General features: G+C 34.0%; 1 protein-coding gene across 1 annotated transcript; it reads right to left on the bottom strand.

Annotated features, from left to right (window-relative positions):
- Positions 1–7,275: 7,275 nt before the first annotated feature.
- Positions 7,276–13,482, bottom strand: LOC125205332 (nucleotide pyrophosphatase/phosphodiesterase-like). The gene is made up of 12 exons (XM_048104199.1): positions 13,264–13,482; positions 10,802–10,893; positions 10,645–10,720; positions 10,439–10,561; positions 10,092–10,184; positions 9,828–9,957; positions 9,079–9,160; positions 8,852–8,984; positions 8,533–8,738; positions 8,291–8,416; positions 7,794–8,103; positions 7,276–7,719 (listed from the first exon to the last, which is right to left on the bottom strand). The coding sequence occupies exons 1-12, from the start codon at positions 13,480–13,482 to the stop codon at positions 7,414–7,416; spliced, it is 1,896 nt and encodes a 631-aa protein (XP_047960156.1). The 3' UTR covers positions 7,276–7,413.
- Positions 13,483–13,965: the final 483 nt, after the last annotated feature.

Here is a 13,965-nt window from a genome sequence, read left to right as displayed (position 1 = left end):
AAATAAATAAATTATGAAGTAGAGTCCCGGTCCGGCCCGAACCCCAAATAACGCCGGGCCGGGACTCTCCGCGGCACGGCCCAACACGTTTAACCCTAGGCCGGGACGGGACTCGGGAACGGCCCAGGGACGCAACTGCGTCCTTGGGACCGTCCCGGGCCGTGACTCTCCGTCCTCCAACGCTAAATTCGGGCCGGGACTTGCGAGTTGCGGCCCGGCCCGCCTGCGTTAAGGATGCTCTAAGAACCCACCATACACACGTGCTACAGTCTAGCACCGACTGACACACACTCTAAATATCTCTCTAGCTTTACACCTACTAAACATACACATTACACCAAATATATATTCCCTCCGTCCGTGAATATGAGTCTCGTTTTTCCATTTTCTTGCGTCCGTGAATAGGAGTCCAGGTTCACTTTTACTATAAATGATAATAGGGTACCACCTTCCACTAACACATTCCACTCACATTTCATTTAAAACTAATACTCCCTCCGTTTTTTAAAAATAACAACTATTTTCATTCTGGTTCGTTCCTTAAAAATAGAAACTTTATTCACTAACTCTACTTAGTACTTTTTCACTTAATTTCTCTTATCTAACTCATTTTTCTTTTCATCTCTCTTACTTTACCAATTTTTCTCACTTACTTTACTAATTATGCATTAAAACCTGTGTCGTTTCAAATGTTTTTATTTTTTGAATATAGAGGGAGTATATATAAGTGGGATCCTTATTCCACTAACTTTTTTCCATCCACTTTTTTAACATTTTAAAAAAACCCGTGTAACCCATAAATGAGACTCCTAATGAAGGACGGAGGGAGTACTAGACAATTACCCACAACGACAGATTCATACACATAGCCAGTGGCCAAGCCACGTTAGGGGGGGGGGGGGGGGGGGGGGATGGTCCCCCAACAATTTTAGTAGTATGAAGTATGAACTATATACTCCCTCCGTCCCAAGATATTAGACCCTTTTTTTTTTTGCACAGGAATTTAGGAGATGTTGTTTTGTGGTGTAAGTGGAGTTGGTAATGAAGTAAATTTTTAGCATAAATAGAAATGGCTCAAGTATGTTGGGACACCCCAAAATAGTATATGGGTCTAATATTTTGGGACGGAGGGAGTATTATATATAGATATTAGGTTTAATATAAAATAAAGAGGTAGAGTCCACCCGACTGCTGAAGTTTTGTTTTGACTTGTTACTCTAATTTTTTGTTTCTTCCATGAAATTACCGTATTCAATGCAAATTAATTGTAAAAAATAATTTTCAGATTGTTTTGACTTGTTACTCTAATTTTTTGTTTCTTCCATGAAATTACCATGTTCAATACAATTTAATTGTAAAAAATAATTTTCAGATTGTTTTGACTTGTTACTCTAATTTTTGTTTCTTCCATGAAATTACCGTATTCAATACAATTTAATTGTAAAAAATAATTTTCAAATTGTTTTGACTTGTTACTCTAATTTTTTGTTTTTTGTTTCTTCCATTAAATTACCGTATTCAATGCAATTTAATTGTAAAAAATAATTTTCAGATTGTTTTGTCTTGTTACTCTAATTTTTTGTTTCTTCCATGAAATTACTGTATTCAATGCAATTTAATTGTAAAAAATAATTTTCAGATTTGTAAATGAGTAAATATTCATCATATGTATCACTAGTTTCTATTGATCATGCTCTAGTTACTCTAATTTTTTGTTTCTTCCATAAAATTACCTTATTCAATGCAATTTAATTGTAAAAAATAATTTTCTGATTTGTAAATGAGTAAATATTCATCATATGTATAACTAGTTTCTATTGATCATGCTCTAGTTATTTCACTTATATACTCATGCAACTTCCGGCGACGGCACCATTGAAATACCAATTACCGTTAACACTAATTTGGGCCCCGAGTATTTTTCTGGCTTCGCCACTGCACATCACCCTTCACTCCTCTGTTTGATGGTTTTTCTAGCCACCAGAAATCGCCGGCTGCTACCCGCCGGTGCTGTGGCTTCCGGCTAGCCTCCCTCCACTCAGCTTATTCATCCTCAGCTTCCATAATATCCATTAAAGTCGGAATCAAGGTTTGAATCTTTCTCAATTTCAATTTCATTTTTTTATGATTTAGAGTAAAATGTGAAATTACTCCTTGATTGTATGACATCCCATGTTGTGTTTATGTTCTTTTTAATTGAAAGTTATATGTGCAATAATATGTGTGAGTGGAGAGAATTGATTTTTGTGTCTTTGCTTGCTTGGCTATTATATTTGTTTGTTGGAGATGATTATTTTGTGGTTTTGAAACTTTGAATTGGTTAGTAGGATTATTGAATACTAGAGCTAAAAGAAAGCTTTTTTTTTTTTTGTTGTTGGTGCAATTAATTCTCTATTTCACTTTAGAAATAAAGAAATGAACTTTGGAGTGAAGTCTTTGAATGTCAACAAATACACAGTTTCAAAGCAGTGGGTTTCGGGGCTTATTTGACAGACCAAAAGATTTTGGTTCCAGCTCATATTTTACTAGAATGTATCCTTAGATGTCTTTTACATTTTCGCCAAAATTCAGCTTCGACCGACTTCATATGGATTTATGATGAATTTTTCTAAAAGGACTGCCATTCATAACAGGTTCCGGGAAAATATTTACAAATCCTAAACGGATAAGAATTTCAAGATCAAAATAAATCCTTATAAACTGGACTTTTCTTCTTATCTTTTGCATTTTAGTTTCGTCGGTTTTCGACTTATGAGTCGAACGGAATGATTTTTCAAAGTTAGTGGAGTCCACTGTGAATAGTAACTGATAATAGTAAAAGTGACTTTGTTAGTTTTATTTGAGTAATCTATTGGTGTGAGAGGATTATGAACTTGAGATATCATGTAAATAATGATGTAGGAAGATGTGTGATTATTCTTGGAAATCGTTTAAAAACCGTTTTGCATTGTTTTTTAGAATTACAATTGTAGACCATATGAGTAGTAAGTGTGACAATTTTTATACCTTGATAATTTGATATGGTTGAGTGATAGGTTTTTATATTTTGAAACATATGGTGAATGTATTATGTGCTTATGTGTTGACAGATCCTTTGACTGAGATTCATTTATTTAACCGTCTTGTGTGTTGTAACTTGTTAGTTAGTGGAATTCGATAGATTCTATAGATGAAAGAAGATTATGGGTAGTCTGTTTGATGTTCGAGTGCTTTAAGTTTGTTCTAATGATGGAATGAGTTCAAGTTCCTAGTTTAAAGTTTAAAGTTTAAATTTAGGATTGTATAAACTGAGCTAAAATGCTTATGTGCTAGGAGTGGCACATCCAAGGCTCGAGGACGAACAACCGAACCAAGTTTAAGGAGGTTATATTGAATTGCGTCTTGCCAGGTGGGGTTACTTTATCTGTAAGCATAGTGGTTACATGGTTATAATCATTGTTGTGTCGTGCGTCATTCAGATGAGCCTATGGGCCCACGAGGGGTCAGATCCACGAGGGATCATATGGGTCGCTGACAGGCCACCAATAGCCCACGAGGGGTCAGGTCCACGAGTGATCGAGACTAGTCTCATATAGATGTCAGCAAAGTTGAGATGGTTCATTATGTTATATGATTCATTACACAATTGATTATAACTGCTTGCAGCGTATTCCCCACTGAGTGTGCTTGCATACTCACACCCTATTGTTTCATGTGTTTTTTCAGGTTAAGGAATCGGTGACGGGACAACAGTCAACGAGGTCTATGATCTCCCAGTCAGCTATTTTGACTTTTAGTCATTTGGGGATTTTGGATAAATATGAATAGTTTGAATATTATTGTGCTTTGAAATTGTGTGGTTGATAATATTGATTTTTTGTTGGTTGTGACCCAAAGATATGACTTTTGATAACTTAAGGGGGTTTTTTAAGGGATGTGACATGAATAGGAAGAGTAATTTGATTTTGGTGACTTATCCGTTAAAGAATATACAATTATTAAGAATATTTTGTGGGGTTAATATTTCTTTTATTTAAAAAGAAAATGTTAGTGATGTTTGCCCTTTCCAAATTATTAACCGTTTTCACTTCCTCCTATTTTATGGGGTTAATATTTCTTTTATTTAGAAAGAAATTGTCAGTGATGTTTGCCCTATCCAAATTATTAACCGTTTTTACTTCCTCCTATTTCCCATTAAATTTTTATACTTTAAAGTAAAAGATATTAGTATATTATTAGAATTTTAGTATTTTGGTAGCGTCCCTCGTTTTAAAGAGTTTGGGGCGTTACATAAATATGACATATTTCTATGGGCCGGAGGGAGTATTTACTACGTTCAATCTTGTTAGATAATACTTCTAGTGACACAACCCATGGTATGATTTAATGGCATGTGGGGGAATCAAGAGAGGATCTAGTGTTAGATTAGGATTGATGACACTATAGCCAATATCTAAAAAAAATAAACTTGAAAGTGAAGGCTTTATAGAGGTCTAATTAATTTGTTTGAAGTTATTGGATAAGATTGACAACCATAATGCTAGTAATCAACGCTATTCGGTGAACGTCAATAATTAGGTGACTCGCCATATTATCTCTGAAGTCGTTGTTTGGATATCATAACTGTGTTTTACTCCCTCCGTCCGCGAATAAGAGTCTCATTTTTCCATTTTAGTCCGTCCGAAAATATGAGTCCCGGTTCACTTTTACCATACATGGTAATAGAGTCTCACCTTCCACTAACTCATTCTACTCACATTTCATTTAAAACTAATATATACAAGTGGGACCCCTATTCCACTAACTTTTTATCCATCTACTTTTCTTAACATTTCTTAAAACTCGTGTCGCCAAAAAATGGAACTCCTAATGACGGACGGAGGGAGTAATAGACAAAAGTAGTGAAATTTTATCTCTAGAATTCCCTTGTCTATATTGTTTTCTCATCAAATCTGATTATTTGCTTTTGCTTTAATTGCTTTGTTTACCTGCTTAATTGCTTTAGTTTAGTTAAATCACTTAAAACCTCGTTTCTCCAAATAACATATGAAGCAAGTATTTGATAGTCAATTTGTGAAACTATTACTCTCTCTGTCCTTAAATAGGAGTCTCATTTCTTTTTGGTACGAGTTTTAAGAAATGTTAAAAAAAGTAGGTGGAAAAAAGTGAGTGGTATATGAGTCCTACTTGAATATAAATTAAATGGAATATGAGTTGAATGAGTTAGTGGAACTGGAATGTGTGACCTATTACTACTCCCTTCGTCCCATAATAGATGATACACTTGGGGATTGACACAGGATTTTAGGTGATGTTGTTTTGTGTGTTAGGTGGAGAGAGAAAATAGTATATTTATTTTAATGTGAGAGAGAGCTTTTTCCAAAAAAAGGAAATGTGGCATCTTTTGTGGGACAAACTAAAAAGGAAAGTGTGACATTTATTATGGGACGGAGGGAGTACCATTTATAGTAAAAATGAATCGGGACTCCTATTTGTGGACGGACCAAAATGAAAAAATGGGACTCCCATTCGCGGACATAGGGAGTATCTGTGTTTGATCCCATGTGCTTACTTTTACTATGCTATTTATGTCTTGTATACTTGTAATTAGTTGAAGTGATAATAAATTGTGCATCACATATATTGTCTATTGCTCCATTTGTTTGACACTTTATTGACAATTTTTATAATATAAATAACTAAACAAAAAATAACCTTTAATTTTATTTTTAAATTGAAGGTTACTAATATAATACTTTCTCGTCCCATAAAAATATAGATTTTTTTAATTTTGGTACGTTCCATAAAAATAGTGAACTTCTATTTTTAGTTACTTTTTTCTCTCTAATGAGATGTGCCATATTTTCTATTAACATGCTCCAATATTTTTTTTCTCTCTCTCGTACTTTACTCATTATGTACTAAAACATGTGTTGTCCCAAATGTCTCTAATTTTATGGTATGGGGAGTAATAATAATAAATTGGAAAATTCACTACAATAAATATTTTAATTTTTAAAACATGCTTTTAAATTTTTGAAAATACATTTATATTTTATATTATTTATACTAATATTAAATTAATATTTAATTATAATTAAATATTTTACATCTTATAACTAATTTTCATTATTACGTATTGGATTGATCACATGTAAATTTTATCGAGAGCCACTCGCTAAGTCTATTGGTCTAGCCCGAAATCCAAACCCTGATAGCTAGGGTTGAATATTTATAACCTAATAAAAATACAATTTGATTAGACAGCACCAATTAACCTGCAACACACTTAGACTGACCTGATTACATCTCTATACAAAATTAAATCTCTCAAGTCACTTGCACTAATATATGTCCAAATTAGGGATGTTAGTTAAACCCGAACCTGCTGGATTGACCCAATTAGCCCGCTAAAATTAAAGGGCTGATGTTAACAAAATTACAACTAGATTAGAAAATCGGCATATCGAGTTTAGCCCCATCGGACTGGCGAGTTAGGCGGGTCAGCCGGCTAGGCTGCGCAAAAATAATATTTTTGTTTACATATTTTCATCTGTCATGTGTCACGTCCTTTTATTCGAACTATTCCTCCACATTTTCTTCTTTTTTTCTTTCTGAAAAATATACGTCCTTGTATAAAAGTTTAGACGAAAATTCATAATTGTCCTAAATTATAAAAGAAAAAAGATAAATACAAATATTCTACTGTATAAATAAGTGCTTAAGAAATAACTATATTTCCTTATTTTCTTACAAATCGTATATTTTTTTTATATCCACCTTATATTTTATTTTTTAATTCTAATTTATGATAAATATTTTTGTATTATAATATTTATTTTGCTAATGATGTAAATGTATATATTATCTATAAGAAATTTAGAATTTTTATGATTAATAAATAAAAAAGATAATATTAATTATTATTTTGTAGTCCGATTAGCCCACAAGGCTACCCCAAATGGGCTAATCCCCAAAATCCGATCGTTTAAGGTTAGGATGGTAAATGTTAATTCCAATCAAATTCTAGCTCGATGAGCTCGTACAGGATTAGCATGTAACCCTAATAGAGTTAGACCAAAACCCGATAGAATGACCCGATTAAGATCCCTAGCCCAAACTAATAAATAATGCATTCCAGTATTATGCCTTACCCAAGAGACCAGAGTTTATTGTCATCATGTCATGTATATAATCTAGAGTAAATGCCTACCAGTTAATTAGTAGTTAATTGTTGTTCAAGATTATATCATTTCTTCTTTCTCTTTGAATAAATCATCCATTCAGTAAAGTTCCTTAGTAATTAACATGAAACTCACCATTTATTCAACTCCGCATAGTAACAACTTAGTGACTTACAATACATAAAGAGCTTCAACAAACAGAAGCAGAGAAGCTTATTCAAAGAGACGGTGAGCATGTAACGGAAACTGGTTAGGTAGGAAGCGTGGTAGGTTCACAACCATCATGCACACAAGCTAAGACATCTCTGTAGTCCCTTGAGATGGTGAAGGAGTCATACACCTCCCCATCACTACTCTTCTTGTACTCGAACAGAAGGGAGCTACGGTTGAATGCTGTCATCTTCACAAACCCAAAGTCAAGGTCCTTGTAGATGCTCCACACCGTATCAATGGTAGTGAAATCCGATAGGTGGCTTCCTCCTCCTCCAACTACAACGTGGATGGTCCCGTTCACCGTGCCAGAATAATGTGATTTCTCTGAGTTTACACATTGATTCTGCAAATACCGGATAAGATATGTGAATAGCTAACCTACGTTTATATATATATATGGACAGCAAGGCACCTCACCTGGTAAATAGGGCAGATCCTTTCATAGTTATGCACATGACCGTAGAAAGCAATGTCTACTTTGTACTTCTGCCACAGCTTCTGCAAACTCTCCCTTCCCATAGGCTCTTCGAAAGACCCTTCTAAGCCGTACCAACTATTGGATGAGTAGCCAAGAACACGATGAGCTACAAAAATCAACCAAGGTTGTTTTTGCCTGTCTGCAGATGCCAGACATTTTTCAATGAACTTGTACTGTTCGGATCCTTCCCTCCAGTCATGCTCCGAATCTGCAATGCAGAAATGGAACATACCATAGTCCGTTTCGTACCTGCAAGCAAAAAATCCCTCGTTTGAAATCGGAGAGTACAATGCTAACCTCTGAGGCAAGGAAGCATTGAGAGCTACAATTCTAGGTTCTGACATTCCAACTTAACGTATGTTTCATTATTGTATCTATGCTCAGCAATGCTCAAGTGAACGGCCACGAGAAAGTTGCTAACTGGAATGAACTTTACCAGAACTTGGCTCTATTTTCTGCAGGAACATAGTACATAGTCTCAGCAAGCACCCCACATTCACCACCAGAGTCGTTAGTGTCATAAAAAGAACCTGAATTTGGCCAATCGCGCTCATGATTGCCGCTGCAAAGAGAAAACATTTATGTTATCTACACTAAGGAAAACAAAACACACACACACACGTGCGGAGAGACCAAAAGATTGAAAAACTGAAGATGAAATAGGCATGGAAGACCAACCTTGCAATCATATAAGCCTTTGCCGATTGTATAGGATCCACTTGTGCAGTAAACTGATCCCACTGAGAGATATAACCATTTGCATATGGGAGATCTCCAATGTGGAAAACTATGTCGTAGTTATCAAGGTCTTCAATAAGACGATCAGTGGTATTGAGTGAGCCTGGCTGATAATCAGCATATTCATTGGAACCATCGCGCTCCGCCTGAAAGTTTGCATCATCCGGTTGTGATTCATATCGATTATTTGAATTACTTATTACAGAATGGAAAGGACATTGAAATAATTTAGTTTCCTCACAACATGGAAAATTACTACCTTTCCCATGTCACCAAATATTATAACGCGCTGCAATGATTCTTGTCCGGGATATGGTGATGACTTGAAAGAATATAATTTGCTCCAAACATATGAACCATTAGATAATATGTGACCCATCCTATAGGTGTACCTGGAATATCAAGGATTGCATATTGAGAAAGAGTGATAGCTAAACGCAATGCTTGACGAGGAAAATAAGATTGGAGGGAAGGAGAGAAACGAACACAGTGTTAGGCCACAAATCCTTTAAGAAACTTGTGTGGAAGAAGCCCGGATCACGCCAGCCGACTGTTCGAGCAGGTCCACCTAAAACCAGTTTTAGAAACTCCGTCAGCTACAGTCCCGTATGCTCTTAATGTTTAAATGGAACAAACAAGTGCCTCATCTTTTCTATATTCTATAGGATTCAAAGCTATGCCCACATAACATGATCAAGAGCAGCAATAAATCTGTTGATTCTATTCTACCGCAAAACTTGTGAACCAGCTCCATGTTGTGCACTGTTGAATTTTTGTTCACAAACTTGACATGAACAACCCAGTAAAAACATGGAATGAAGTTCAAAGTTATCTTTGGCAACAGTGCAACACTTCATATTACTAAGATGATACATTTATTATTTAGAAGAGGGACTCTAACGTATAAGGTATTTGGGGAACACAAGTTGAAATATCAGCATGATTTGCTTCACCTCTCCAATTTAGTCTCAACAAAGTGAGTAAAATCTTTAACCATAAGCATTTTTGCTTGAACTTACCAAAATTCAATTGCAGTTAATCTAGCGATAGGAACATAGACTCAGAGAGCCTCCACGAGATTTTCTTAGTTCATGTTTGTCACAGGAAGTTGACTTCAATGGGACTTTTTGATAACTTGCCAATAAGAGATTCTACTAGTGAAAACAATTCAGAGGGGTCACCCTTATTTTGAAGTAGGTGCACTGAAATTTGAGGTTAGAACCAAATGGGCTTACCACACATGCTTCCTCGAGAAAATGTCAGAGTCCCAGCCGGGGAGTATATTTGAGTGTATCCCTTCCAGCCCCATTCAACAAAAGGGACGGCTTCATCAATACTGTAGCCGCTGGTCCAGGTAACTGTCATCTACAGAGAGCACAAAAAGAGGAATGATAATGCCAATATTTTATCAAAATTAAAACAACTGTTTAGACTATGAGTAACTAAACAGAGGAAAAGCAACGGAAGAACCAGTGTAATGGTAGGCCAGATTAACTTACAATGTCCCAAGATTTGCCTTGAGCAAGCCGTGGGTATAGAGGCGCCTTCGGATTTGCAAATGATATATGATTTGAAACCGCCACCAGTTTTGGCTGCATGTCATGAAATTCTCATCACGACACAAATATAGCAAATATAAGCGTTGTAAAAAAATGTGAGGATCACTCAGCTCTATACTGTCTAACAAAATATTAAAAGCTACTATAACTCATCATCAGAGGATATATTAGCATTGAAACTTCTACTGCCAACCTAGTGAGAAATAACTTGAGTACTTGAATCACGTTTCTGTATAATTACTGAATAGTTTTTTATTAGGGCGAAGTAAGAATGAATGTTGTCTTACATTATCCAGTCCACCAGTAAAGAGCGCAAAGGAGAAATCAGCGCGCTGATTGATCAATTGGAACTTCAAGGTGGTTTTTCCAGTGTTGGTGTAGTTGAGGTTGGAGAAATTCGCATATTTATACTGAATCAAACGCAACAATGAGTATAAATAGTGGATTAGATGGACAGAATTAGATTATAAACAAAAATCACAAGGAAACCAACCTTGATCGGGGCTGTGCATAAATATGGAGTTTCGCCTTCATCGAGAGCACCTGGTTCCGGCTCACAGATTGATTCACTGTGGTACAATTGAATGAGAAATACGAGTCAATTTTGTAAACTGCGGAGAGAAAATATGAATGCAGAGAATGAAATTTACTTGAATTTAGCTGGAGAAAAAACTCCAACCCAATCATCTTCAGAGGGTTGAGCATTTTGAAGACGGACTTCCACCCATTCAGTGTCCTCGCCCTTAATCAAAACTCTATTTTGTTAAACGAATCATCAAAATCTTTGAATTGTAGAGAAAATAAATTTGTATTCATCATTTTCGAACGAGAGAATTCAATTGTGAATTTAATAATCAAACTATATTTATTTAAAAGAAACCTGTACAATTATAAAAAAAGCATTTTGCAAATTATAATAAAACAATATAGTAGTACTAAATTAATAATTCTGTTTAATGCGTAAATCTCTTTTCTCTGTATTATTACCACTTTTTACTTGTTAACGAAAAAGCTATGATGATGAATTAACTTTCATAAAAGGTATACTCCATAATAATCACAAGAAAATGTATTTTTACATGAATTAAATATTTAATTAAATTGCTGATAAATAAAATTTCTAATCATAATCAGGACAAGGGTATGACTAAACAGTACCTATCACTCTAATTTTTACATTTTCAACGTGATTTAATTTTCCATTTTTTGAGTTCATTATTTACTTTTTGTTGGGTCTAGTCTAATATTTTAGTTTTTTTGTTAGTATGATGGGTGTGTTGTTTATACTGCGTTGTTTTAGCCGTAAACACTTATGGCAGTGGCAGATCCAGGATTTTGAAATTGGGGATGAAAAAAAATATTGTTGTAACCTAAAATTATGATAATAAAGACTAATGTCAAAAATGCAATGATTAAAAAATGCTACTCATATATCACCCTAAAACTGCAATGCTAGGAATCGAACCCTGGCCTGTTACTCTAAAGACCAACCCTTCAACGACTAAGTCACTTATAGGGCTGGGTAAATATACCGAAAAACGGTATATCGATCGTATCGTATTGAAAAATATCGAAATATATCGAATTTTCGGTATACCGAAACTTTCGGTACGATACAATACCGTATCGAAAGTTTTCGGTATGATAACGATATAAATTTTCTTATACCGCGATATACCGTTTTATATCGAATATATGGTATATATCGATATTATCGGTATTACCGAAATATATCGAAAATCAATACGTATCGAGTTATCGATACATATCGTTTATACTATTTATATCGATAATAATAATAATAATAATAATAATAATAATACTAATAATAATAATAATAATAATAATATAATTTATTTTTTTAAGATCAGAAGTTTAAATCATAAATATATCCATATAACTAAATTATATATTTTTTATTATGAAGATGTGGACAATGTTTATTTTATTAAGTTAAAATTATATTAATTTTGGTTTTATTTTTTAGTTTTGAAATTATAATTTTTGGTATAAAGGTATTCGAAATGGTATAAAATTTCAGTATATCGTACGAAATATCGATATACCATTCAGAACGGTATACCGAAGTTCGTTACGATATACCGAAATTTTGAAACGGTAACGGTATAGTTTTTTTCCATACCGAAATTCCGGTATACCGAAATTCGGTATACCGAAACTTTCGAAACAATAACGATATAAAATTCTTTCATATCGATATTTTCGGTATGATAACGAAACAAAATTTTTGATACGGTATATCGTATCGACCCAGCCCTAGTCACTTATGCTACAGCAGCAGGATATCGATATTATTAATTAAGACCGTATATTTTGGGGGTACAGTTGTACCCCTTTTATAAGCTGCATACGCCACTGCTTATGGCATGTTCAAGAATCATGTATTTAATGTTTCTAGTAAGATGTGTATAAAGAGAAATACTACTACTAGTCATGGTTGGTCAAGCTGAAGAACGACTTGGAATTATTATTTGAAACTGGGTATAATGTGTAATTTTGAGAAATGTAAGGCGCACAAACACAAAAAGTGGATGTATAAAGAATATTCTTTGAATTTAATTGTTGTTAGATGGAGTATGAAGATGCACAAGTGTATATATTTATTTCTCACTGTCCATCTCAGTTGAGATTTTATATAGAAAGAGTAATCCCCATAACTCAAATAAAATATGTTTTCCATAAATTGCAAGGATTGATATAAGCATTTATCCATTTAACGGGAGCCAACATGGGTGAAACAAAACCAAAAAAACTAAAAATAAATCAATTTAAGATATGTGATTTAAATTCCAAATTACATTCCAGCAGCATATACACACAAAACTGAAATAATGACAACGGGTGCACAAAAATGCAATTTAAACAGAATACTATACTTCTAACTGAAAAACAAACAAATAAATAGATAAATAAATATATAGGATGTGATTAAAAAAATAACTAAATTCTAATATAGAACTAATAAATATCTCAACTCCGTATATTAAAAATATTAAAACAATAATATAAGTTTACTAACACAATTTTATGTTGATAAACTTATATCTTTTTGTTTACAATGACATAAGTTTATCAACACAATACTACGTACATGGGTTCCGAGGAGTCGTGGAGAGGCTTTAATAGAGGCAGAACGGCGGAGAGCAGCAACAGTTTTGTGGATTGCTATTTTGGACAAGGGTTGCTCTCCCACCACCACCCTACCCTTTTCTTTACCATCACTGTGTTTTCTAATAACTGATGAATATGATGATGAAGATGAAGAAACAAAAGTAACAATTACTGCAAAAACTAGAGCTATGAACTTCATCTTCCTTGCTTAATTGGCTTTGCTGCAACCACATCTCCTATTTATAGACTTATAGTTACATTTTTTCAAACGTACTCCAGCAACTATTCACATTTGATTTTTTTGCTTTCTGTTATATCATATTTTATTCTGTGCTATAAACCACGTGTATTGGCTTAAACAAGTTTCTTTCTCAATGCATTATTGTTTTTCCAATAAATGATATTATCCGCTGTAGTGTAGACAAATTTTAGATCATATGGGATATGATTTGTTATATGATTAGTGACTACTTTCACCCAATAAAATAAATACCTTTGTTACTTTTTATTTTTACCCAATAAAGACCCTTTTTGTTACGGAATATATTCATGCACAACATTATGTAAACTCTACTACCTCCCTTCATCCTATCAGTTTTTTAAGACTATTTTATTAGAGTTAACTCTTTTTTCTAAAGTAAGAGTACAATTTATTTATTGCTTTTATTTTATTCCCCCATAT

Source organism: Salvia hispanica, chromosome 2 (genome assembly GCF_023119035.1).
Source record: "Salvia hispanica cultivar TCC Black 2014 chromosome 2, UniMelb_Shisp_WGS_1.0, whole genome shotgun sequence".
Lineage (NCBI taxonomy): Eukaryota > Viridiplantae > Streptophyta > Magnoliopsida > Lamiales > Lamiaceae > Salvia > Salvia hispanica.
This window is presented reverse-complemented; position numbering and strand designations above follow the sequence as displayed.

Bases quoted from the DNA above. Each gene is read 5' to 3' on its own strand.
- LOC125205332 (XM_048104199.1), bottom strand. From the start codon at position 13,482: ATGAAGTTCATAGCTCTAGTTTTTGCAGTAATTGTTACTTTTGTTTCT. The intron at 10,894-13,263 runs GTACGTAGTATT...GTTTTGATTAAG, and splicing joins CACGACTCCTCGGAACCCAT to GGCGAGGACACTGAATGGGT. The intron at 8,417-8,532 runs GTTGGTCTTCCA...TTCTCTTTGCAG, and splicing joins AAGGCTTATATGATTGCAAG to CGGCAATCATGAGCGCGATT.